Source organism: Mobula hypostoma, chromosome 25 (genome assembly GCF_963921235.1).
Source record: "Mobula hypostoma chromosome 25, sMobHyp1.1, whole genome shotgun sequence".
Taxonomy (NCBI): Eukaryota; Metazoa; Chordata; class Chondrichthyes; order Myliobatiformes; family Myliobatidae; genus Mobula; species Mobula hypostoma.
In genome coordinates, this window is record NC_086121.1 from 21,094,829 (window position 1) to 21,121,741 (window position 26,913).

The window sequence follows — 26,913 nt, forward strand, 5'->3', positions numbered from 1 at the left end:
TAGGGAGAGGTTTTTTTAAACAACATATTCATTGATTGTGAGAATAAAATCAGGCCTATAAGATGTTATGCAGTTAAACCATTTTTTCCAGTATGAATAAAATTGTTCCAACTTATGATTAACAGATGTTGCTATCTTCTCCATTTTGTAAATGTCCATTGTAATTTCCATCCATACATTTAAAGTTGGGCCCTCCTGAGATAACCATTTCCTGGTAAGAGTCTTTTTACCAGTCACCAGCAGTACACTCATTAAATAATTATTTATCTCTTTTCAACCATTCTTGAGGTATATACCTAAAATATATGGTCTTACTCTCTAAGTTAGTATATCATTGAAATTTGCAGAATATAACTTAATCGATCTACTCCCTGAACAAATAAGAACCAAGAAAAGTGAATAATAAAAAGAAAGGTAAGGAAGGTGTGGTTCCAAGACTGGGGTCTCTAGATGACCCTGGGTTGGGCTAGAAGAAAAGTCTAGCCGTGGGGGATAGTCCCTCCTACCTGTGGGTTGAGGGCCCCCGTTGCAGTACCTATAAAAGTAAGTTTAAAAAAAAACTATGTCCATTACACAGAAATGATTTCCCTGTGTATTTCCCCCATGTATATATTCTCATTTAGGTGGGGAAAAAGGAATGAATAAATGAATTTTTAAAAAATTGATTAATATAAAAACCACATTATAACACGTATTTCTCGGGATAGGTATATCACCATCTATTTTTGCTTCCGTTTAGTTTATCAGCACTTTCAAAGTTAGCCAAACCTGGTGGCTCTTGTGGAGGAGGTGAGGGTTGTCTTCGGGGAACTCACAGTCTCTTCCTAATATCCTTCTCTGGTCTTGTTCCCAGCCCCTGCTTTCTTGGTTCTCTTACTATTTCCCAAGCAGAGCGGGATAACTGCTCAGCCAGACTTTCCCTTGGTTTGACCACGCTAATGGGCAGTCCTTGGTTGTTCATGTCTATAGTCACCTCCTCCACTGTCTGGTACAGTCGTATCCCTTCTTGGTAAAATACCCTCAGTTTAGCAGGGTACGGGGTTTGAAATTTAATCTTTTCTTCCTTTAATATTCATTTCGCTTCGGAATACTCCTTCCGTTTCTGTAGGACCGCCGGGGGGTAATCGTGATCGAAGTATATTAACTTCCCGTTCCATAAAACCCTCTTCTTACCCCAGGCCCTTCGTAGAATCTCCGCCTTGCTCTTGAATCAGAGAAATTTAAGTACAATGGATCGCGGTTTACTTCATCTGTCTCAGGCAGGCCGCTGGGTGAGAGAACGGTGCGCCCTTTCTGTTTCCATCTCCATATTCGGGGAAATCTCTAGCACTTCCCACAGCAGCTTGCCTACAAAGTCTATCATGGACACTCCCTCCGCTCCTTCGGGAACATTATAAATCCTGATATTTTTCCGTCGTGATCTTCCCTCCTGTTCAAGCAATTTACTTTCCTGTTGATATTTTTATCGTCTTACTTAGTATCTGTTCCACATTTTCCACCTTCTCAATTCGAGTCTCTGCCATCGCTATTTCCTGATTGACATTGGCGACTTTATATCATTGAGTTGCTGTTTTATATCTTTTTGGACTTCCCTTATCTCCTCCAGAATCTTCATCATATTTGCCGCTTCGCCTGCACGAGGCCCAGCGTCAGCCTCGCCGCCACGCGCACGTGTAGAAGAGCCGCACGCTGCACCTCTCTCTTCCACAGGCTCCGCAGTGATGCTTTTTTTTATCTCCATTCTTTCTCCCCATTCTTGCCCCCCTTATCAATTCAGATATGTTCAAAAGATCTTAGATTTGATGCATTAACGGGGCAAAATATCCGTTTTTCTGGAGGAGCTGTTGATTTAAACTGCCATTCTGAACGATGACGTTACCAGAACCTCGGGCTGTGCCTTTTTTATCCCCCATTTAGACTAGTACAAAAGATTGTAGCAAAGCTGTTTGTGTAGTTTTGTCATAAAATACTGTAATCTTCCAGGCAGTATATTCTGATATACTAAACTGTACTGAAATATATTTTTGCAAGTTTGAAAACTCTATCTCCTTTTAACAGCTGTTCCCTGGCCCCCACCGCTTTATTTTCACCATGGATGTCCAGTCCTTATATACTTCCATCCCCCATCAGGAAGGTCTCAAAGCTCTACGCTTCTTTTTGGATTCCAGACCTAATCAGTTCCCCTCTACCACCACTCTGCTCCGTCTAGCGGAATTAGTCCTTACTCTTAATAATTTCTCCTTTTGCTCCTCCCATTTCCTCCAAACTAAAGGTGTAGCTATGGGCACCCGTATGGGTCCTAGCTATGCCTGCCTTTTTGTTGGGTTTGTGGAACAATCTATGTTCCGTGCCTATTCTGGTATCTGTCCCCCACTTTTCCTTCGCTATATCGACGACTGCATTGGCGCTGCTTCCTGCACACATGCAGAACTCGTTGACTTTATTAACTTTGCCTCCAACTTTCACCCTGCCCTCAAGTTTACCTGGTCTATTTCCGACACCTCCCTCCCCTTTCTAGATCTTTCTGTCTCTGTCTCTGGAGACAGCTTATCCACTGATATCTACTATAAGCCTACTGACTCTCACAGCTATCTGAACTATTCCTCTTCTCACCCTGTCTCTTGCAAAAACGCCATCCCCTTCTCGCAATTCCTCCGTCTCCACCGCATCTGCTCTCAGGATGAGGCTTTTCATTCTAGGACGAGGGAGATGTCTTCATTTTTTAAAGAAAGGGGCTTCCCTTCCTCCACTATCAACTCTGCTCTTAAACGCATCTCCTCCATTTCATGTACATCTGCTCTCACTCCATCCTCCCACCACCCCACTAGGAATAGGGTTCCCCTGGTCCTCACCTACCACCCCACCAGCCTCCGGGTCCAACATATTATTCTCCGTAACTTCCGCCACCTCCGACGGGATCCCACCACTAAGCACATCTTTCCCTCCCCCCCTCTCTCTGCATTCCGCAGGGATCGCTCCCTACACAACTCCCTTGTCCATTCGTCCCCCCCATCCCTCCCCACTGATCTCCCTCCTGGCACTTATCCATGTAAGCGGAACAAGTGCTACACATGCCCTTACACTTCCTCCCTTACCACCATTCAGGGCCCCAAACAGTCCTTCCAGGTGAGGCATCACTTCACCTGTGAGTCGACTGGGGTGATATACTGCGTCCGGTGCTCCCGATGTGGCCTTTTATATATTGGTGAGACCCGACGCAGACTGGGAGACCGCTTTGCTGAACATCTACGCTCTGTCCGCCAGAGAAAGCAGGATCTCCCAGTGGCCACACATTTTAATTCCACATCCCATTCCCATTCTGACATGTCTATCCACGGCCTCCTCTACTGTAAAGATGAAGCCACACTCAGGTTGGAGGAACAACACCTTATATTCCGTCTGGGTAGCCTCCAACCTGATGGCATGAACATTGACTTCTCTAACTTCCGCTAGGCCCCACCTCCCCCTCGTACCCCAGCTGTTACTCATTTTTATGCACACATTCTTTCTCTCACTCTCCTTTTTCTCCCTCTGTCCCTCTGAATATACCTCTTGCCCATCCTCTGGGTCACCCCCCCCCCCCGTCTTTCTCCCTAGGCCTCCTGTCCCATGATCCTCTCGTATCCCCTTTTGCCTATCACCTGTCCAGCTCTCGGCTCTATCCCTCCCCCTCCTGTCTTCTCCTATCATTTTGCATCTCCCCCTCCCCCTCCAGCTTTCAAATCCCTTACTCACTCTTCCTTCAGTTAGTCCTGACGAAGGGTCTCGGCCTGAAACGTCGACTGCGCCTCTTCCTATAGATGCTGCTTGGCCTGCTGCGTTCACCAGCAACTTTGATGTATGGTGCTCAGCAAAATGGTTTTTCAAATAACATTTCTAATAACTGATTTTCACTGAAGCAACACTCTTAAGTACTTTATTTGATCTCAGCACACTTGGGAGGAGGTAATCTGTGAGAATTTTCTCGTCAACCTTCGGTGAAATTAGCGTCGCATGGCAGCATAAAACTTAAGTTCCTAGAACAGCAGTCATATCTACACCATTGACCTAGAGATCGAAGTTTGAATCAAGCCATGGCTGACAGAGTTAAATAAGTTTGGAATTTTTTTTTTAAAAAGTGGACTCAGTAACTGTAACCACAAAGTGACACAATTATCAAATACACCCATCTGATTTGCTAATGTACTTTCGGAAAGGAAACCTACCTTCCTTACCTAATTTGCCCTATATAAGAATGAAACACAAGCATCTCCCAAGTTTAGTAGCAAATAGAGATGGATAATATATTGCCCATATTCTGATAATCCTATGAAAACAGATCAGACTTAATTATAATCTGTACTGGGAATGCTCTTTCATGCTAACTAAGGTTTGCATTTTGTCTTGTTGTCACCACAGGAATTTTTATAAGGATGGAATGTGGTTTGCAGTGGATGTATATTGCCGTCTATTGACATACCAATTCAGAACACAAACCTTATGGGAAGAATTAGAATGACATAGGAGGGTGTGAATCAGTGAGAGTCTGTTGAGACCAAAGAAGTCTGTCAGAATTAGCCCAGTTATTCACAAGATCTCTGACTTGACCACATACTTGTTTATTTGCTGTCAATCACAAAAATAATAATCCCCTCTTTGACCTTTTGAATGTACTTTCAGGCCAGCAGTCTTCAGTATGAGATGCTGTTACTGACAGATTCAATTTCAAAAGAAGATGCATGCTGGGAACTGCGACTCCGATGTGGTAAGCGTAATTCAGTGTGTGATATTACATTAATGCTCATGATACAAATCATCATTATTTTCTGAGTTAGTATTGTCATTAATTATCAATTCAAAGCCTGTGTTTGCATCACTACTAGATCCACATGATCTCTGAACAGCATATTTAGGAATTTTAATGTTCCTTTTGTACCTTTTTCTGCCCCTCTGTAGCACTAAGTTTGTATCTAATGGCCGTGAACATAAAGACCCCCGTGGTGGTTGAAAATATCACTCTGATGTGTCTGCGTATTCTACAACGACTGATTAAACCACCTGCCCCAACTAGCAAGAAAAACAAGGTGTGCCTGCTAACTGTTGAAATATAGCTGAAGTCAGTTTGTCTGCTCTTTGACTGAGTATGTCCTGTTTATCTTTATGATCTCTATCTCTCCAACAGGACATCTCTGTTGATACACTTACAACTGTCAGACCTTATAGCAATGAGATACATGCACAGGCTCAGGCATGGCTTAAGAAAGATCCCAAGGCATCATATGAAGCTTGGAAGAAGTGTCTACCTGCCAGAGGTAGAGAAAATTCTTATTTGTGACTTATGCTTTTAATATAATACAGATTTTAAGAGCCGTTTCATAATAGATGATTACATTGTTCTAAGCATTCTCATATCTGGTATAAAGAGTGGCGTCCTGTTAACCTATATTTGTAGCAAATTTCTGAGAGACACTTAAATACTGTAATAATAGTTATTTGTTTGCAGCAGCATCCTGTGGCTGAATTACTTACTTGTCATAACGTTTATTTTCTAAAACAGCTCTATGAGCTTTAATTTTCCAATAGTAGTTGACAGGTTTATTCATTTAAATTATCCCTTATGATCAAAACTGTTGAAATGTTGTTCTTTCTTTCATTCAGTCCTACTGTAGGCCCAACAGGGTGTCAATGCCAAATCTCTGTCAGCTAATGAGGAAATGTTAGAAAAGTATAGCATTACTCATGACAACTGATTACCCATTTGGCAATGCCTTCTGAAGATGTGTCTAAGATCAGGAGGGAAGTAAGCAGAAATCAGTAGTTAGAATCTGCATACTACTAAATATGCAAGATGACACCAGGGAAGCATGGCAACATTCTGTGGGCTACGTACAATATTTTTAAATATACCTCTTTTGAAAAGGATCTAGTGCTTTCCCTGCATATATGACGAATAAACTCTTCTCAGGCTTCCTGCTGGGTACAGGTATCGATTTTAACCGACATTTCGATGACAAACTCAGACATCTTCCCTGATGAAGCTTGTCATTGAAATGTCAGTTAAAAATCAATACCTGTACCCAACTAGAAGCTCAAGAAGAGTTTATACCTGTTTTGAATTACTCTCACTACAATCTGCAGCATGTAATTTCCCTCTAACCATGTACTTTTAAATCAACTTAATGATCTACATATTTCATGGTCATCGGAAGGACTCAGCGGACAAAGCAGGTATACGGCACCTTTAAGTGGATGAAGGTTCATCACCATGACCGGAAGTGAGGCAGGAATGCGGGGACGGGGGTGGTGGGGGGGGAGCTCCAAGCCAGGCTGAAGTGCAGAGGGATGAGACCTGTCTAGCCAGCATCTTGTTAGCAAATATGCAGTTGCTGAAGAACAAATTGAGAACTTGAAGACAAAATTGCTGTATCAAAGGGAAATGAGAGATTGTTGTGTTCTATACCTGAGCGAGACATGGCTTTCTCCAGCACGCCAGATACAGTGATCAGACCAGAAAGCTGCTCAGTCTACCGAATGGAACTGCTGATTCGGAAAAAGCAAAAAGTGGAGGTGTGTGTTTCATGATAAACTCACGGTGGTGCTCCGATGTGGCAGTTTTGTCGAACACATGGTCCCTCAATCTTGAATACCTAATGGTCAAATGCCATCCATTCTATTTACCTAGGAAGTTCTCCTCCATAATCCTGACTGTAGCTTACATACCTCCTATGGCCGACTAATCAAGCACTTGAGATCTGTATGATACCAATTCCAAACAAGAAATAATTCATCCCAAGGCATTTCAAATCATACTCAAGGACTCCAACCAGGCTTGTTTGAAGAAAACCCTGCCCAATTACCATCAGCATTTAACCTGTGGCACCAGAGGTTCCAACACACTAGACCATTGTTATACTGATGTAAGGAATGCCTATAGTTTCACGCCAAGACTGTATTTTGGTAATTTGGCTGTCCTTCTACATGCATACAAGCAGAGGCTTAAGAGCAAAGCTCCAGAGGTTAGGACAACAAAGAGATGGTTGCGGGAGGCAGAAGAGTGGTTACGGGATTGCTTTGAGTTGGGCTGTGTTCAGGGACTCATCTGTGGAATTGAATGACTTTATTAAAACAGTTGTGGATGAGTGTGTCCCCACAAAATCATTCAGTTTTCTTCTACCAGGAGCTCTGGATAAGCCATCAGATCCGCAATCTACTGAGAGCCAGATCAGAGGCATTTAAGTTTGGTGATCAAGAGGTCCAGTACAATCTCTGGAAAGCCATCTCACGGGCAAAGTGGTAATTCCAGACTAAACTTGAATGAATGAAGGATGCTCGACAGTTATGGCAGGGCTTGAATACTATCACATCTTATAAAGTTAAATCAAGCAACATAGGTGACAACAGGGTTTTGCTTCCAGATGAACTTGATGCCTTCTAAGCTCACTTTGACCATCAAAACGTGGAGGAACCATCACAAACTCCTAAGCTCTGGATGATCTTATGACTTCAGAATTTGAGGTTGTTGTGCAAGCAGCCTTCTGGAGAGTGAACCAAGGAAAACATCTGGCCCAGACAGGGACCTGGGCAAGTACTAAAAACCTGTACTGATCAACTGGCTGGAGTGTTCACTGAGATCTTAAACGTCTTCAACAGAGTGAGATACCCACCTACTTCAATCATGCTTGAATTTTACCTGTGCCTAAGAAGAACATGGTAACCTGTATCAATGATTATCGTCCAGCAGCACTTACATCCACAGTGATGAAGTGTTCTGAGAAGTTGGTGATGAAACAAATCAACTCCTGCTTGAGAAGCGACTTGGATCCATTCCCATTTGCTTACCGGAGCAACAGGTCTACAGCAGATGCCATCTCACTGGCTCTTCACTCAATGCTGGAACATCAAGACAGCAAAGAAGCATTTATCAGGATGCTCTTTGTCATATATTCAGGACATTGGCCTTAATACCTCCTTGTGTAATTGGATTCTCAGTTTCCTCACTTGTAGACGCCAGTCAGTTCAGATTGGTAACAATATCTCCTCCACAATCTACATCAGCACAGGTGCACGACAAGGCTTTGTGCTCAGACCCCTGCTCATCTTGCTTTACACTTATGACTGTGTGGCTAAGCATAGCTCCAGTGGCGTATTCAAGTTTGTAGACCACAGCACCTTAGTAGGCAAATCAAAAGTGGTGACGAATCAGCATATAGGAAGGAGATTGAAGATCTGACTGAGTGGTGCCACAGCAACATCCTGTTACTCATTATCAGCAAGACCAGGAAGCTGATTATTGACTTCAGGAGGAGGAAACCAAAGGTCTATGAGCCAGTCCTCATCAGAGGATCAGAGGTGGAGAGGGACAGCAACCTTAAGTTCCTCAGTGTTATTATTTTGGAGGACCTGTCCTGGGCCCAGCACTAAGTGCAATTACAAGGAAAGCACATCAGCGTCTCTGCTTCATTAGGAATTTGTGAAGATTCATCAAGACATCTAAAACTTTTACAAACCTTTATCGATGTGTAGTGGAGAGTATATTGACTGGCTGTACCACAACCTGGTATGGAAACACCAATGCCCTTGAACAGAAAATCCTACAAAAAGTAGTAGATACAACTCAGTCCATCACAGATAAAGCCCTCCCCACCATCAAGCACATCTACACAAAATGTTGCAGGAAAGCAGCATCTGTCATCAGGGCCCACACCACCCAAGACATGCCCTCTTTTCACTGCTACCATCGGAAGAAGGTATAAGGGCCTCAGGACTCAAACCATCAGGTTCAGGAGTAGTTATTACCTCTCAGTCATGAGGCCCTTAAACCAAAGGGGGTAATTTCACTCAACTTCAATTGCCCTATAATTGAAATGTTCCCACTAGCTATGGACTCACTTTCAAGGACTCTTCCTCACATGTTCTTGATATTTATTGCCTATTTATTTATTATTATTATTATTTTTTTAATTTGCAGTCTGTGTCCTTTGCACACTGGTTGAATGCCAAGTTGGAACAGTATTCCTTTGATTCTATTATGGTTATTATTCTGTTATGGATTTATTGAGTATGCCAGCCAGAAAATGAATCCCAGGGTTGTGTATGGTGACATATAGGCATCCGTTAGTCCTGTGAGACCATGGATTTGCGCCTTGGAAGGTTTGCAGGGCACAGGCCTGGGCAAGGTTGTATGGAAGACCGGCAGTTGCCCGTGCTGCAAGTCTCCCCTCTCCACGCCACCGATGTAGTCCAAGGACCCATTAGGACCCATACAGCTTAGCACCGGTGTCATCGCAGAGCAATGACATATATGAACTTTGATAATAAATTTACTTTGAACTATGGCTCCGTATGTTTAATTATCTCACACCACGTTGTTTTCCAGTGAATTTTGACAGGATGTGATGTGCCTGAGCACGTTGGATCTAGTAATTAATTGAAAATTCATTGAGAGCCAACACCAAGTCTATGCAGTTCAAAACAAATACCAAAACTGAATAAGAATCGTGATCTGCCCTTTTTATTCCTTGTATTTACAAAGAAACAGAAGAAGCCTGCAGGGCTTTGGCCCATAATGCCAACTGTACTCCTTTCCATACATGCTGCCTTGTCTGCTGAGTTTCTCCAGCATTTTGTGTGTGTTGCTTGGATTTCCAGCATCTTCAGATTTTCTCTTGTTTGTGAGAAGAAGCCTTTCCCGTTCTCAGTTTCTTTATTTCCCTGTAGCCCTGTAATATATCTAGTAACATGAGGAAACGAATTGAAGCAGCAGAGATGTGGTTTTTGAGGAGGATGCAAAGAATATCATGGACGAAAGGAATATCTAACGAGGACGTCATGAACAGAGCAAACACAAAAAGAGAAATAATGTATGAGATCGTGAAAGGCAACGTGACTTCATTGGACATGTGATTAGGAAAGAGGAGTTAGAATGCACGGTAATTATGGGAAAGATTGAAGGGAAGAAAGCAAGAGGAAGGCAAAGACAAATGATGATGAAGACAGCAGCCAGGGAACTGGAAATGAATACCATTGAATTGATCCACTTGACAGGAGTGTGTGGGCCGTGGCAGTCAAAGCTCAATCTGGGCATGGCACCTGATGATGATGATGAGCCCTGTAATATATTTTTTATAAATGCTCATTGGTTTTCCTTTAAATTTTTTCCCACTAACCCAAGTTAAAGGATAGCTTACTGCCTTCTGTTTTTTTTTGTCAGAAAAAAATAAGAGTAAGTTAAGATTCTTATTAAGTTTAATTGCATAGATTTTGTGCTAGCTTTGAAGCCCATTTTCAGTTAATTACTAGATCCATTGTGCTCAGACACATTACATCTAATCAAAATTCAGAAGAGAGTAACAATGAAACACAAGTCAAACGATGGATTTTATAAATAGGAATGTGGCACAACAAGAAGTGGTGTATACATTGTTTATTTTCAATCAATTTTGTTAGTTTGAATGTGATCAGCTAGGCCTTTCTCACAAATGATGTGTTGTTGAAAAACTTTTTATCACTGGACAATGACAGATTTGGTATTCATTCCCTCCTCTGTCAGGCCTGGACACGGAAGGAAAAACCCAGAGTAAAACTGAGCTGCGACACCTTTACCTCATGGAGAAGTATGTTTGGAAATGGAAGCAGTTCCTGAGCAAACGCGGGAAGAGAAATTCTCCACTAGACCTCAAACTGGGACATAATAACTGGCTCAGACAGGTATTAAGAAGTGGTAACTAAATATAGAATGTAGATTTGAGAGTAAGGTTGAACAAGCTGATGGGTAACAGAAACCGCCTTCACACAATTCTATTGATATGTGAAAAAGAAAGGATTGGCTCAGTGAAATATGTAGACAAAGATGTTTTGGGGCTTGACAGGACGGGTGCAAATATGAGGTTTCTCCTGAGATGCTTAGAACCAGGTATAACATCTCAAAATAAGGAGTTAGCCATTGAGTACTGAGATGGGAAGAAATCTTGCAAAGAACGGTGATTCTTTGAATAGTCTACCTAAGGGTGCTGAAGGGACTGGGTCACTGTGTATTCAAGACAACGATTAGTAAGTTTTGAGATGCTGAGAGGTAGTCCAGGAAGTGGCACTGAAGTAAAAGGTGAGAGAGTAAGAAGCCTACTTTTTCTCTCTTGTATTGTTATAATTTCCATTATTTTAAAATTTCTCCCATATTTCACATTCAGCCCATTTTACACTTTCATGGACAGTTTCTCCCACAAGCCAAGTTCGGCCTGACACAATTCCTCATGCTATGACTGTTGAAGTGTCTCATCCCATCAGCCTGCTGAAAAGCCCCTACACCTGATGCCTTGCTGTCGCTATGTTGTAGAATGTGATGCAATATTGAAGCAGCCCGTTGACTGACACAATCAATTCCAACAGCACGCTGGTGAATCTTCTCTGCAAACATATCCTTCCAAGAATGGTAACCAGAACTGCACACAGTGCTCCAATTATGACCAAACAAATATTTTATAGAAAACAAACAGAAAATACTGGATAAGAATTCAGTAAGTTGGGCAGCACCTGTGGAAGGAAACAGTATCAGTTTTCTAGGTTTGTAAATCTTCATCGGAACAGGAAAGAGAGAGGTGCAAATTAGTTTTCTGAAAGGGAGAAGGCGCTTAGAAATGCCTGTGTTAGGATGAGTCGAAATGGCTTAAAAACTGCACATTAAGCTTCTGGGTTTGTGATGAATTGTTAATGGCAAGGTAGTGGGATCTAAAAAGCAAGAGACGTGCTAGTTTCAGAAAAACTGTATCAATATAAAATGGGAAATATTGGAAAAACTAAGGAGATCAGGCAGCATCTGTGGAAAGAAAAGTATTTAATGTTTCAAATGATAGTCTGGGTAGCAGTGAAATGTGGATGGAACAGGAAATGTTTGTTATGTTGGATAAAATCAGGTTGAGCTGTATAATTTTCCGTTGTGGTTTGGGTGTACTGGACATATTGGACATGCCCAGTTTGCCACTATACACACTGGGGAACAAAGAATGGCAGGCACAAATGGTTCTTGTACAGACACACAAAAAGAGCTTGTCGTCTAAAGTTAGAGAATTCAATATTGAGTCCACCATGTCACATTTTTCAGGATTAAATTCCAATTGCTTTTTTTCTGCCCATCTTATCAGGTCATCAATGACATTCTGTAGCTGTACATTACAAATTTATTAACTGTACCTCTAGTATTTACAAACAGATGTTTATTATGCAAAAAGGCAGTGTTTTAATTGGAAATTTGCAAGTGTCTGTATTGGTCCTTTGAATAAGGCTAGTATTTCTATTAGTCCATTTAAAGCAAAGGCAAAACAGCTTCCTATTGAGAATTAGTGGCAAAGCATGTTGTCCTTAAAATAAACTAATTAAAATTGATTATTGTACTGCTATCTTTTAAGTAGCAGAATCAATTTATTTAATTGCTTTAGCACCCTATTTTGCCATATAGTTGTTGTAGCTGCCCTGATTCAATCAGCTGGTAATTGTAGATCATTACTTCCAGACTTCTGAAGCTGATCCCCTACTTTGAATAAATTCATCTAGACAACTTTACACTTGGTATCCTAAAGAGTCTCTGTTAGTTGACCTTCCTCTCCTCTGCTGATTGTTAAAACTTGTTGTCCTTGGTTGGTTAACCCAGGAGCTTCTGCCACCAGTTTCAGAGCTGATATTCCATCACCAGGAGACTGAAGTAAATGGTCATATCCCAGTTTTGTTGCTGTTTTACGATGGTTATGCTACATAGAGTGATGACGTTGCGTTTTGTTTGTTTCCTCAGGTTTTGTTCACTCCTGCCACACAAGCTGCACGACAGGCTGCTTGTACAATTGTGGAGGCACTGACCACCATTCCAAGCCGCAAACAACAGGTCCTTGATCTTCTCACCAGGTATTTTTTTTTTTTTTTTTGAACATTAGGAAGCCAAGCAATGGCTTTGAAAGTCTTTTCAATAACTGTGGGCATAATGGGACTTGCTCACAAAATGGGAGTGGCAGTAACTTATTAACTGAGTTATTTCCTCTTCAGCATTAAGCTACTTTGATTTTGACTTGTGTACAAAGAGTCATTAGGGTTCCCAATCGTCTTCAGAAAGTGGAAGTTGGAGTAAGGATTATCTAGCTATGAGTCAGCCAAAGGGAAATGGACAATAATAAATTTTATAGATATTAAATCTTAAGAATTTAAAAATGCACAGGGTAAATCTTGTTTTATATAAATTGCCATCTTAATAAAAGATTTTTTTCAGGCTTAATGTGCTTGTTAACACGTAAGTTTGATTCTAGCAAGGGTCAGTTAGAATTGATTTTATCTTTGTGCTCTGTTATAAATAGGAAGATGATGATGTTATATAGCCCAACACTCCTTCTGGGGCAGAGGCTGCTGACAGCAGCTCGCCAAAGACCTCTGTCCTGGGTCAATCTTTTAAGTTGTCCCCAGGTGTAGCCCATCTTCTTGGTGTCAGCTTCATGATCATGTCGCCGGATGCTCTTTGGCCGGCCTCTGTTAGGAGGTTGATTGGCCCTGTGGCTTCCAAGGGCTTGTGGCATTCACCACATGACTTCATACACCTTCCAAGCAAAGATCCTTCCTCTCCCAGGGATGAGGTCTTTGGAGCTTCTGTTGGTGCTTCTGTAGCTTTGGGTTTTTACGGGATGGAGTTGCTGGCCCCATATCCAACCCTCCTCCTTTCACAGCCAGGCTTGAGTTTGTGCATGGTGGAATTAAATAGCAGAATGAGGGTATGACTAACTTGAAGCCTTTCTCAGGAAAACACAATAGACTGCAGATTTTCACTGACCCTAGGCCCATTTGCTTAACCGCAAGTCACAACACAGATAGAAGTTTGATCTCTATTGTGTCTGCCAAACTCATGACATAATAGCAAATGTATACTGCATTGTACCACCAGAAACTTCAATGAAAGTGATCTTTTTAAGGGGAATATTGTGTGCATAGACCAGCTGTACTTATCATGGGATGAGTCACCCCATTCAGATGGAATACACACTAAAGTGATTGAATTAAAAAGAATGAAAATTGCCAAGGTTTTGGGCACAATCTTTGAAGCATTTGTGGATGCCTGAGAACTGAAGGGTGGCAAATGAACCTATTCAAAACGTTTGTTCAAAAACAGTCTAATTTACAAATCTACAGAGAGTGAACTATAAAAAGAGAAAGACTGAGAGGATATTGATGGGTTGATGGAATGAATGGACATATGGCAGATGAAATTTAAGTCAGACTAATAATAAGTGTCACATTTCAGTAAGAAGATCAAAGTAATACAATATAAACTATAGGATTATATTTTGAAAGAAAGACCTGAGAGTATATGTACATAAATTGTTGGAGGTGACAGGGCAGATTCAGGAAGTGGTCAAAAAACCATGCTAGATCTTGACCTTTTATTCATAAATCTTAAAGTCTCAATGAACCAATATGAATGCACAGCAGATATACGTGTCCAGTTCTGTGCTCCACACAAAGAAAAATGTAAAAGGCCTTGGAAAGGAGGGCTCAGGAGACTTACAGGAATAACTGCAGGGTTTAGGGATTTTTGACAATAAAATGGAAAACTGAGGAACAGCTGTTGAATGCAGTTTCTGATAGGGATATTTAAAAGTGAAAGATCAAGGCAGGAGAAACTGTTCCTTTTGATAGATCAGTCACCAAGCCACATCAAACGAAGGTGATTGACAGAAAAATCATAAGTAACATGAGGCAAATCTGATGCAATGAGTGTTTGAGGTTGCAGTGCACTTGTTGGTAGGAGGTTGACAATGAAGAGTTTATTTGTGACATTCTTCCACCAAGTCTTTGTGATTCTGTGATCTTAGTTTGTTTTCATCCATGATAAAGGATGAATTGCTGCTTAAAATGTTTGCAGAGGAAATCAATATTACTGTATTTTTGTTTTGCCAGTTACCTTGATGAACTTAGTGTTGCTGGGGAATGTGCAGCTGAGTATCTCGCACTCTATCAGAAGCTTATTAAACCAGCTCATTGGAAGATATATCTGGCAGCTCGGGGAGTGCTGCCATACATTGGAAACCTGATAACTAAGGTCTGTAATCAAAGACCCAGTCTTCTTCAATGTAAAATGAATCATGAAATCTCTCATGCTTCAGGATTTTTACAAAAACGGTTTGTCATATGTGCAGTATATTGCCACCTATTCATGCCACCACTAAAGCTGTTTAATTGCACAGATGTTTGGCAATTTTTCAAGCTTCTGAGAGAAGCAGCACTTAGCAAATTTCCATTGTCTCTGCTTTCTCATCATGTCAAGCTGTTTGAATCAGTTTTTTCTTTCTGAGAATTGTAGGTCTTTATGCCAAAATAAATACTCACTAATTCCCCTGGGGATACTGTTGTGCAGTTTGGGTGTTGATAAAAGATTCTAGTCTGGTTGTGCAAGACATGTCTACTGCCAGTGATTCCATGTGATCTAGGTCAGCAAATAACAGATGATGTGACATATCAGATATTTATTTACACGTGAGATGTCAGGGTGTACAAGCCATACTTTGTTGTTTCAGCTTCAATTACAAGATTAGTTGAGTATATCTTGCATAATTTTAGGATTGTGATCTTACAATTGATATGTGCATAGGATTAAGTCATGTTGCCAGATTACTCCTTTTGTGTTTTTATTTTTAAGTATCATGTAAAAAAATATTCAGTACAATGATATTCTTTGTCTAAAATGCCTTGTAATTATGTGAGAAGCTGAATTTCAGTTTAGCATTTAGCATGATTTTACCACCCATTTTATCAGTTTGGTAATAAATTTCCATTAAATTTTAAGGAAGCTAAATTTTATTAGAAATTCTAAAAAAAAAAACAATGCTGGTTAGGCAACACTTATGGTGAGAGCAGCTTTTTGATTACCTTTCATCAGATGTTGACATGAGAATTTTCTGTTATTGTATTGTTTTTGTTGCTGCACAAATAACGTAAATCTAATGTACCTGCTTCATATACAAAATTCTCTCCATCATTTGAGACTATATATTGTTTTTGCCTTTAATTTTGATCAATGCTCTATAAAATTATTCGATCGCTTTTCACAAGAAGTTTTTTCTTTAATATTTTTTCTAATTCTTCACAGAAGAGGCAGTAGTGACTTGGACAAACATAAACCCATTAAAACTGAGAGATCCTGATTCTGAAATTTTAGAGACCTAATAAGGAATAAGAGCAAACAGACTTTGCCCCATAGCTTAGAAACTGGTTCAGTGCATTCTCAGTTTTAGCCAGGTTAGTTATCTAGCTAAATTGTCAACAATACATTGGCTGCAGATCATTATCCTTTGGCTCCTGCCAGAATTACAGTACTGTGCAAAAGTCTTAGGCACATGTAAAAATATTCTGTAAGGCAAAGATGCTTTCAAAAATAATGAAACAAGGTTTCTAAGTGTCAAGAAAATTACTATAAGGAGCAGTAAACAGTAAAAATCTAAATCAAATTAATATTTGGTGTGACCACCTTTAAAACTGCTTCAATTCTCTTAAGTACACTGTCATGCAGTTTTATAAGAAAATCAACTGGTAGGTTATTTCAAGCATCTTGGAGAACTTGCCATAGTTCTTCTGTAGACTTTGGCTGTTTCACTTGCTTTTGTCACTCCAGGTAATCCCAGACAGCCTTGATAATGGTGAGATCAGGGCTCTGTGGAGGCCATACCATCTGTTGCAAAACTCCTTGTTCCACTTTTCACTGAAGATAAAGCTTGGCTGTGAGTTTGTGGTCATTGTCCTACTTCAGAATGAAGTTGTGACCAATCAGACGCTTCACTGATGGTGTTGCATGTTGGCTGAGAATATGCTTGTGCTTCTCAATATTGAGGATTCCATTCATTCTGACCAGATCACCAGTTCCATTTGCAGAAATGCAGCCCTAAACCTGTAGGGAACCTCTGCTATGCTTCACTGTTGGCTGCAGACCTCATCTATGTCATGCTCCCCAGCTCTTATATGGGCAAATTGCCTCCTGTTTGAGCCAAAAATTTCAAATTTTGACCCGTCAGTCCAGAGTACTTGCTGCCATTGTTCAGTGACCCTGTCATTGTGTTTTTGTGAGTCTCTTGGCTTTGTTTCCACTTTGGAGGAATAGCTTTTTGGCAGCAATTCTTTTGTGAACACCATTTCTGATTTAGGAGGCACGCCTGTTTGTTGTATCTCTCATCTGCTGCACTCCGTTTCCATGGTCAGTCACTGTGTTTCTTGTCTTCAAGCTTGCCTATTTTTCTGCTTCCTCAGAAGAGCTTGGACAGCACATCTTGAAACTCCTGCCTGCTGTGAAATTTCTGCCTGGGAGAGAGCTTGCTGATGCAGGATGTCCACCTTGTGTCTTGTTGCTATGGTGTAAGAATTGGTGATTTGAAGGTTACTCTGCCACAACCTCGCCTTTTAGTTTGGTTTTCCTTCAACAAATTTGATTCCTTATACACCCATTTCCATTTCAATTAATCAGTTTAATTCATTCAACTCATTATATCATTGATCATTAGCACCTGGTTGTTATCTTTGTTTACTCATGCACTGGGCTGTATACCTACAAGGTAATCAGGTTTTTATTTGAAAAGTGGACTATTGCTTAACATCTTACTTTCTTTAATGAAATACAAAAAAATTCTCTATAACATTAATTTTTTTTTGAAAATGAATGTTTGGAAATCTAAAGTTTGCTCGTTTCTCCCAACAACCCTAACCTTAATGCAGAAGACAAAAAAAAAATCTAAAACAAAAAGTAAATTTTAAAAATCTAGGGTGCCTAAGACTTTTCACAGTACTGTATATGTATCATGAAGACAGAGGTGGGTTCAGCTGTGATGTCAAACCTTCTGCTTAAAAACAATAGCTTTTTGAGTGAGATTCTGAATGGATTCTTTGCCTCAATAAACTTTAGAGAAATCAGTGCTTTCAAAATGGCAAAGTATTAGCTGAATTAACTTGTAATGTTATATCTAAATTCTAATGTTGTAATGCCATTGTCATTTCTTATCTTAGGAAATTGCTCATTTACTAGCACTGGAGGAGGCAACTCTCAGCACTGACTTGCAACAGGGATATGCATTAAAAAGCCTTACTGGTGAGATATACACTGACTATTCCAATGCCAGTGCACCAACATGTAGATAGTATTGTGATTTATATATTTTGCTCCCTTTTTCAGCCTTGCTTTCATCCTTTGTGGAGGTGGAATCAATAAAACGTCATTTCAAGAGCCGCCTGGTGGGCACAGTGCTCAATGGTTACTTGTGTCTGCGAAAACTTGTGGTCCAACGAACAAAACTTATTGATGAGACACAAGACATGTTGCTGGAGATGTTGGAGGATATGACAACAGGTGATTACATGGGCAAATTCAAACTTCCTTAAAATTTAGCTGTATAAAGGAGAAGAAAAGATGTGTACATGTAATGTTTAAAATAAGAAATCAAGCCAGGAAATTTAGTTGAACCTCTAAGTTCCTTCGAATGCCTGCCTTGATTATGCAGATAATAGTACATGGTATGTGTCATCTATGACTCCAACATTAGCACACTTGCCTCTGAGTCAGACGTTTATGGGTTCAAGTTCCACTGCAAGGACTTGAGCTTATAGAATGGTACTCTTGATACTGTGCTATCTGGTGCTGCCTTTTGAATGAGATATGGGGAAAAAGAAGTCACATCTTCCCTTTTGGATATGACTCAAGGAAGAGTAGGGAAATTCTCCCAGGTTCTTATTCCATGACCAGGAACCTAATGTACACAATTTCTTGCCAAGTTATTACATAAGAGTAGTGCGTAATTACACAATGGGACACGCTACCATTTCAGATTTATAATTTAGAAGACGACCTATCACTTCCTTTTACAGGCCTCTGAAAGAGCTCTTGTCTTTAAAAGCTTTTCTAATTTTGAAGATTCATATTGCACGTTTTTGTCCTAAGAGCTAGTTTTTCAGGTCTGTTTGGTCTCCAAGCTCTAGTATCATTTGACAGAAATTTTTCATCTGTCCTGAAATAGTGAACATGAAATTGAAATCGTATTCATTTAACAATTTTTTGAAGTTTTAGGGAAATGTTTTTGTATTTTATATTTTTCTCTATTACCTCTATTTTCACAGCTTCATTAATTTGTTCTTGGATAGAAAAACTGTATCACTATTCTCATGCCTGAACTTGTAGGTGAAGCCCATCACTTGTTCTTCTAAACTCCAGAAAACAGGAATCTTTCTACTCCATCTCTCCTCTGGGACAATCCCATCAAAGCCTGAAGTTAGTAAAGGCTATCCTTTCCTAAGTAGATGGATAAAGTTGCACATAGTTCATTTTAATCTTACTAAAATGCCACACAATCACTGTCCATACATATTAGTACAATTCACTTGCACTGAAGACCACATTTCATTTGTGTACCAAATTGCTTATTTACATACGTAACTTCTTGTAATTTTGGAACCAGGATACTCAAATTCCACAGTACACTGTTGTTCTCTATTTTCCTTTTCTTTAAAAATAATAATATTCCATCCAAAATTAATAATTTCTTATTTCTCTATTATTCTCCCTCTAACTTGTTATTTCCCAGTCGTATGCGACCTCTGTATTTTCCTCTCAATTTATCTTTCCCACCTTGCTTTTTTGCAAATAATAATTTAAATATAAATAAATCATGGATATTGAATGTATAACTGGAGCTATATCCCTGCGGGATTGCACTGATTACATCCTATCAGTCCATAAATGAATTGATGCTGTTCTGTTTCATGACCACAAACTAATCTTCCATCTTTGTCAATATATTACCCCCAGTCCATCATGGAATGAGATGGAAATTTGATTGAGAATGCAGAGAGGGAATGAGATGGAAGTTAACTTGGCAATTTTAAAATTAGAGCAAAGTAAACCACATCAGTGCACATTAGGTAACAAAGCAGAGTTAGAAACTCCCAAGAACCAGGCGTTAACAAAATAGTGCCTATAAAAAATTATTCCCCCCCCCCCCCCGGAAGTTTGAGTCACAGTGGATTTAATTTGGCGTTTTTGACACTGATCATCAGAAAACACCCTTGTGTCAAAGTGAAAACAAATTTAGACAAATTGGTCTAAATTTAATACAATTATTAAACACAAAACAATTGATTGCATTATTACTCATCCCCTTTAAGTCAGGTATTTAGTAGATGCACCTTTGGCAGCAATTACAACCTTGAGTCTGTGTGGATAGGTCTCTATCTACTTTGCACATCTGGATACTGCAATTTTCCCCCATTCTTCTTTACAAACCTGCTCAAACTCTTGTCAGATTGCATGGAGATTGTGAGACAAGAGCCCTTTTCAAGACCAGCCACAAATTCTCAATTGGATTGAGGTCTGGCCTCTGACTTGGCCACTCCAGGACATTAATTTTCTTGTTTTTAAGCTATTCCTGTGTAACTTTGGCTTTATGCTTGGGGAAACAAATCTTCTCCCAAGTCGCAGTTCTCTTGGAGACTACATCATGTTTTCCTCCAGGATTTCCCTGTATTTTGCTGCATTCATTTTACCCTCTCCCTTCACAAGCTTTCCAGGGCCTGCTGCAGTGAAGCATCCCCACAGCATGATGCAGCCACCACCATGCTTCACAGTAGGGATGGTGTGTTTTTGATGACATGCAGTGTTTGGCTTACGCCAAACATAGCGTTTAGTCTGATGGCTATAAAGCTCAATTTTCATTTAATCAGATCATAGAATCTTCTTCCAGCTGACTTCATAGTGTCCCACATGCCTTCTGGCAAACACCAGCCAAGATTTCCAGTGTTTTTTTTTCAACAGTGACTTTGTCTTTGCCACTCTCCCATAAAGCTGCGACTGGTAAGTACTCAGGCAACAGTTGTTGTAAGCACAGTCTCTCCCATCTCAGCCACTGAAGCTTGTAATTCCTCCAGAATTGTCATAGGTCTCTTGGTGGCCTCCCTCACTAGTCCCCTTCTTGCACAGTCACTCAGTTTTTGAGGGCAGCCTGTGCTGATTTACAGCTGTGGTATATTCTTTCCATTTCTTGATGATTGATTTAATTCTCCAGGGGATATTCAGTGACTTGGAAATTTTCTTTTATCCAACTCCTGATTTGTGCTTTTCAATAACCTTGTCGTGGAGTTGCTTGGAGTGCTCTTTTGTCTTCATAGTGCAGTTTTTGCCAGGATACTAACTCACCAATAGTTGGACCTTCCAGATACAGGTGTATTTTTACTACAATCAATTCAAATACCTTGACTGCTCATGGCTAATTATTAGAAATTATTACTTTATATTGCTCACTCTCAGGGCTCTTGGTTCTATAAATTTTGTAGGTTTGATACATGAGTATCAAATGCTTATTTTAAGCCTTAGCCATTTCCTTATTATCTTAGTTTCTCCTTCCGCGGCCTCTAAGCAGCTGATATTTAATGATACTTTTCTATTTATATGTTAAATCTGTTGGTCTGTTATTGTATTACTTGTTTGCTGTCATTTTTCTACTTTGCTAAGTTACTCAATTTCTTCTAAATCATCTGCATGATTTATGAAACCCTCCCAATTCTCAAGCTCGCTTCTCTTTTAAGCAACATTTCAAGTCTTTTAATCTAATACTTGAAGGGCTTATGCTAACCATATTTATATCACTTTCCTGGTGCAGTTTTAGTTCTTTATGAGAATGAAAATCTGTTGAGATTTTTTTTTAATGTGTTCATTGTCTACTGTTATCAAATCTTAGATTTCAATTTGTATATCTGATGATTTGCCTTTCATACATATAGATAACTTTTGTTTAAATTTCACATCCTTATTTCAGTCCATAAGCACTTCAATGTCAAACAATGCATTCATTGAGTACTTTTCTTGAGAGTATTGTTTACTAATTAATTAATCCTGCCTCATTCCACAGTACTAAATCTAAAATAGCTTCCTGTCTTGCTCTTTGTTTGGTATATCATTCCAGAAAGCTGTCGAAAATGCAGTTCATGAATCATCCTCTAAGCTACTTTTGCCAACTTGGTTTGCTCGAACAATAAGATCATTGAAATTTCCTTATTTTAAGTATCTCTTTTTATACTCTGTCCAGTACAATGATGCCACTTAATGGGCTGTAAGTACTCACACACACAGGATTTTGTGTCTTCATTATTCCTTGGCTGAACACATACCAGCACTTATGACTTTCTGGGCTAAGGATCTTTTCTTTCCCTGTCTTAATTTATTCTTTTATTTAACAGGGCCAGCTGATAGTACTGCTCCCTGAGTCCCATGTATTTTTGAATCTTTCTCTTCCACACCCTGTTCCCAGCCATGTCCTTAATGCCAATATCCAAGCAATTTTTAATGACCACATGGCACTCAGAACATTAACATCCTTCACTCTAAAGATTTTTTAACCACTGTTATGCCGTGTCCCTTTTGAAGACAGGTAGTAGGTGCAATTTTTTTCTGTCTTGTTAAATGGTTGCCATTTCAATGATGTTAATACAGACTAGAATGTCAGAAAGTAGTTTATATTGTCAGCATTTCAGGTTGGTAACATTGGAGGCTCAGTTACTTGTAGGATTGAAAATGATATCTGCCTATGACGCTTATTCAGTTTTAATCCACGCGTTTCTGTAGGCACAGAGTCAGAAACAAAGGCATTCATGGCTGTCTGCATTGAAACAGCTAAGCGATACAGTCTTGATGATTACCGAACACCAGTCTTCATCTTTGAGCGGTTATGCAGCATTATCTACCCAGTAAGTACAAAGGAATGATGAAAATAAGTGCATTTGGTTCAGCGCTAGTTTTCTCTATAAATGAGCTATGTTATAATGTAGTGAATCTTATTCATTCATTACCAGCCAAAGACTGACTATACCTAAAAGGTATTCCATTGTCAGTTTTCTGTATATGTTTTCTCAGGATGAGCATGGTGTCGTAGAGGCTGTATTTGTCTATTCCCTTTTGGGAAGGAATTGTCCACTTCAGTATCTGAGAAGCAGTATGCACACCATTTAGCCTCAATTCTATTCCTATAAATGGCTGTATTCCTTCAATTAATTCGTTATCAATTAATTCGGGGTTTTTTTGTAATTTACGTTCAGACTTTGTAAAATGCGCAAAATTAACTCAGGTGACGCTCCCACGTTGAGCCCTAAGAAATGTGTACATTTCTATGGTGTGTAAAGATGCCACCTATTTAATCAAACAACATATCATTGAAGCTAAGAGCAACATCAGCTTTAACATTATCGCTGTAGAAAAGTGCCCATTGCCTTTGTAAAATAAAAGGAGAATAATGAAATGATGAGCCAAAGGAGAGGTTAAAAGGAGGGACCTTGTTCAGTGAGGCGGATTCTAAGGAAATACCTTTAAAAGAGTCGGAGAAACTGGAAGTTTTTTAAAGAGAGAATTGCCAAGTGTGGATCTCAGGTGGCGTATGGCATGGTTGGGGGAGGAGCTGGAATATGAGGCTGGTAGTACTGGAAGACTAAAAGTCCTATGGAGGCTTCAGGTAATCCTATGGAGACAATAAAATGGAGATTCAAGAAAGCAGTCTTGTTGCAGCAAAGGTAGAATCAGAAATTAGGGTACTGAGATTGTTAGCAACCTGTTCAATCTTTTTGTAATGATTAGGGAAAGGTTGGGTGTGGAGTAGAGAGTTCCTGATGGGGGGAGTTAAGATGGCTGAGTGGAAAGAACTTAATTTTATGGGAAATGGTGACAAAAATGTATTTTTATCAGTTTCCTAAACGTGGACAGCAAACATTTTTTTCTCATAATAATTTGGAGGCTGGTGTTATTCAATGTTGTTAACTCGAAAATAAGGATGAATGTCTTTCTCAATAGATCTGCTTTCTTGGCAGGAGGAAAATGAAGTGACAGAATTCTTTGTGACCTTGGAAAAGGATCCTCAGCAGGAAGATTTCCTTCAGGGCAGAATGCCAGGAAATCCCTACAGCAGCAACGAGCCTGGCATTGGGCCTCTCATGAGAGACATCAAGAATAAGATTTGTCAGGACTGCGACCTTGTAGCACTGCTAGAAGATGACAGTGGGATGGAGGTATGAATCAATATTGAAACAGAAAAATTAGTGTCCTGGCTCCAACAAAGTCCTTGTTATAAACTCACAGAAACCTTCTGTTGTAAATTCAAGATTGTAACTTCATAGTCCTTGTGGGCAAGGTTGAATTTATATTCCACATCTAGTTTGAACTACAGTACCTGCAGCAAAATCCTCCAACAGTGATGTTAACATAAATAATTTCAAGACACAATAAGGGAGGGAGATGGAGTGGTATGATCAACTCAGAATAGAATGTACCCTGGAGGTTGTTCTGTTCCTTTTAATTGTTTTTTCATTTAGTGTTGGAGGTAACCAATGGGATAGTTGAAGTAGTATTAAAGCTAATCTTACCTAAATCTTAAATCTTAATTTGCCGCATGTAAATTAACACATACAGAGAAATGCAACGTTTGCATCAACGAGCAACGCAGACCTAGGATTTGCTGGCGACAGCCCACAAGTGTCGCATGCCTCCAGGAGGTCCAGCAACTTACTAGCTCGTATGCCTTTGGAATGTGGGGAGGAACCGGAAAGCCCACACTGTCACAAGGAAAATGTAGAGTCATTACAGAGAACAGTGGCAATTGAACCCCAGTTGCTGGTGCTTTTATCTATTACGCTAGCTGCTATGCTACCGTGCCACATCTATTTCAGTGTTCCAAGTTACTCTCAAGTTTTAATTTATCTAAAGAATTGATGCTGAACATATGTGATTTTGCCCTTTCCCACACTTAATTTGAACATTCTTTTCTGTTTTCTCCACATTATCACTCCTCCCATTCCCCAAGACAGTTTGGCGCAGCTACCATTATAGCCAGCTATGTCAAACACCAGCAATATCTTTTCCAGCCACTTTTAATGACAAGCCACTTCCTAATTAAAGATCTTATTCTGTCAATAGTCAATCAGTTTGTACCATTTTAGAGAGTTTGACGAAGATCTTTAGTTATATCAAGTAAACAGAATTTTTTAATGGCTGTGGTTTTCTTTCCAGCTCCTAGTAAACAATAAAATCATCAGCTTGGATCTGCCTGTGGCTGAAGTGTATAAAAAGGTCTGGTGTCCTGCTAATGAGGTGAGTGTAGATCTCCAAATTTGGTTGCTGCTGTTGGAGAGGAATTGTTGGGTAGCTCTGAATGGGTCAGTGAAAAGATTGATTATGGACTAATATGTTTGCCCCAAGAATAATTGCTCTGAAATCAAAGAGATTATTGAACAACTAATATGTATGAACGTTGCACAGGGGGAACCAATGCGTATAATCTACCGAATGCGAGGGCTTCTAGGGGATGCAACTGAGGAGTTTATTGAATCATTGGATTCAACTACAGGTAAATACATCTCTATCACGCTTCTCATGTCTTCAATCACTTCCTCTTAACCCAAGATGAGTTCTAAGTCATTAGAGATTTCTCCTGTACTGAAGAATAAATGTCCATGTATGTCTACAGTGGTTGCTGTTACTTTGATTATTCTTTCCTTTTAGATGAGGAAGAGGATGAGGAGGAAGTGTATAAAATGGCAGGAGTAATGGCCCAGTGTGGTGGCCTTGAATGTATGCTAACCAGATTGGCTGGGATCAAAGACTTCAAGCAAGGTCGCCACCTTTTAACTGTGAGTATCAGAGTAGGTGTTCTATAAAATAATTGTCCAAATGTACCAGACAAACATTCAGATCTACTTAATTGCATTTTGCTGCTGTCGCTGATCACTTTTCTCTCCTCTTCCTCGATCTCATTTTGGACATTTTTGATTCTTCTATTTTCTCCAAATTGCCCCAACTCCAAAGCAAGTTGGCCTGGTTGAGATTGCGGCCAAATATGTGAAATAATGACATCTTCTCCAGGCATTTTTGATGACAAACTGGTAAAATGTTAGCCTGTATTCTTCCACAGTTTAGTACTTGAATCAGTTATTAAGCTCCCAAGTCCATTGAACAAAGAACCTGGAAAACTTGGTGGCATCCTGCAGTTGACTGCAGCAGGACCACAGCTCCCTTTGATACATACTACCTAAACCTTGGAATACTAGCCCTAGGCAAGATTTTTACAGGATATGTCAGCTAATTTGAGGTTCTTACGCATATGCAAGAGCATAATAGCCCAAGATTTGTTGATGCTTGTTTGCTGGTGTTTTGTTCCCGGTCTCTCGATGTCAGACTTCAGAACAAAATGTCATTTCAATAATTCCTTACCACTCAGAAGCATGGCTTGGAATCAATGTGAACAACAGACAGTTTTAGACTTGATGTACTTAAGTTGATATTTGAATCCATAGTTTATTTTAATTGAGCTTGTTAGAGTTGTTTCAAGATTTTCTTTTTTTTGTTGTAATGTTACGCTATTCTGTTATTAACAGCTTTGATTGTTACCTGTGCCACAGATTTGCCTGTTACCAGGGTTTTTCTTTTCCAGCTTCAAGCAAAACTTGCTGTTCTTCCTCTTCACCCTGCTCCCGTCCCTCCTATACACCCAGTCTGTTGCCATGCTGGGCCTCAGCACTTTGCTTACAAGCTGCATAAAATGTGTGAAGCAGTTCGGTGTAATGGTGGCATACAGAACTTCAGAAGGCATACAAAGTAACACTTGGCAGATGCAAATTGCAAGAAAAGTAATTTGCAGGTCAATGGGAGTCGGCAGTTTAAATAGTTTGGGTATGGACTAGATGGGCCAAAAGGACTGCTTCTGTGCTGTTTCTCTATGACTGTAATGAAAATGATAGGTTATATAATCTAACTACAGCACATGCACAAGTAGCAAGATCTGGAACATACTTAAATCTTTGACAGCAAGGCAAGCCGTTATAAGGGCATCAGAGACCCTTTCATTTATATAAAGAGGCTTAAAAGTACAAAGCCAATTAAGTTATGCTAAGTTGATATAATTC

At 39.8% G+C, this 26,913-nt stretch overlaps 1 protein-coding gene across 5 annotated transcripts in view; it reads left to right on the forward strand.

Annotated features, from left to right (window-relative positions):
- The window catches only part of ubr4 (ubiquitin protein ligase E3 component n-recognin 4), a 203,153-nt gene that overhangs the window by 148,243 nt on the left and 27,997 nt on the right, over positions 1-26,913 (forward strand). For all 5 annotated transcript variants that reach the window (XM_063032895.1, XM_063032894.1, XM_063032896.1 and 2 more), the window contains 13 exons: positions 4,660-4,744; positions 4,936-5,063; positions 5,162-5,291; positions 10,529-10,686; positions 12,761-12,870; positions 14,905-15,046; positions 17,995-18,076; positions 18,161-18,334; positions 22,595-22,716; positions 23,827-24,024; positions 25,022-25,102; positions 25,271-25,358; positions 25,514-25,641. In XM_063032895.1, coding sequence (XP_062888965.1) covers positions 4,660-4,744; positions 4,936-5,063; positions 5,162-5,291; positions 10,529-10,686; positions 12,761-12,870; positions 14,905-15,046; positions 17,995-18,076; positions 18,161-18,334; positions 22,595-22,716; positions 23,827-24,024; positions 25,022-25,102; positions 25,271-25,358; positions 25,514-25,641 — 1,626 coding nt within the window. The remainder of the gene's footprint in view (positions 1-4,659; positions 4,745-4,935; positions 5,064-5,161; positions 5,292-10,528; positions 10,687-12,760; positions 12,871-14,904; positions 15,047-17,994; positions 18,077-18,160; positions 18,335-22,594; positions 22,717-23,826; positions 24,025-25,021; positions 25,103-25,270; positions 25,359-25,513; positions 25,642-26,913) is intronic.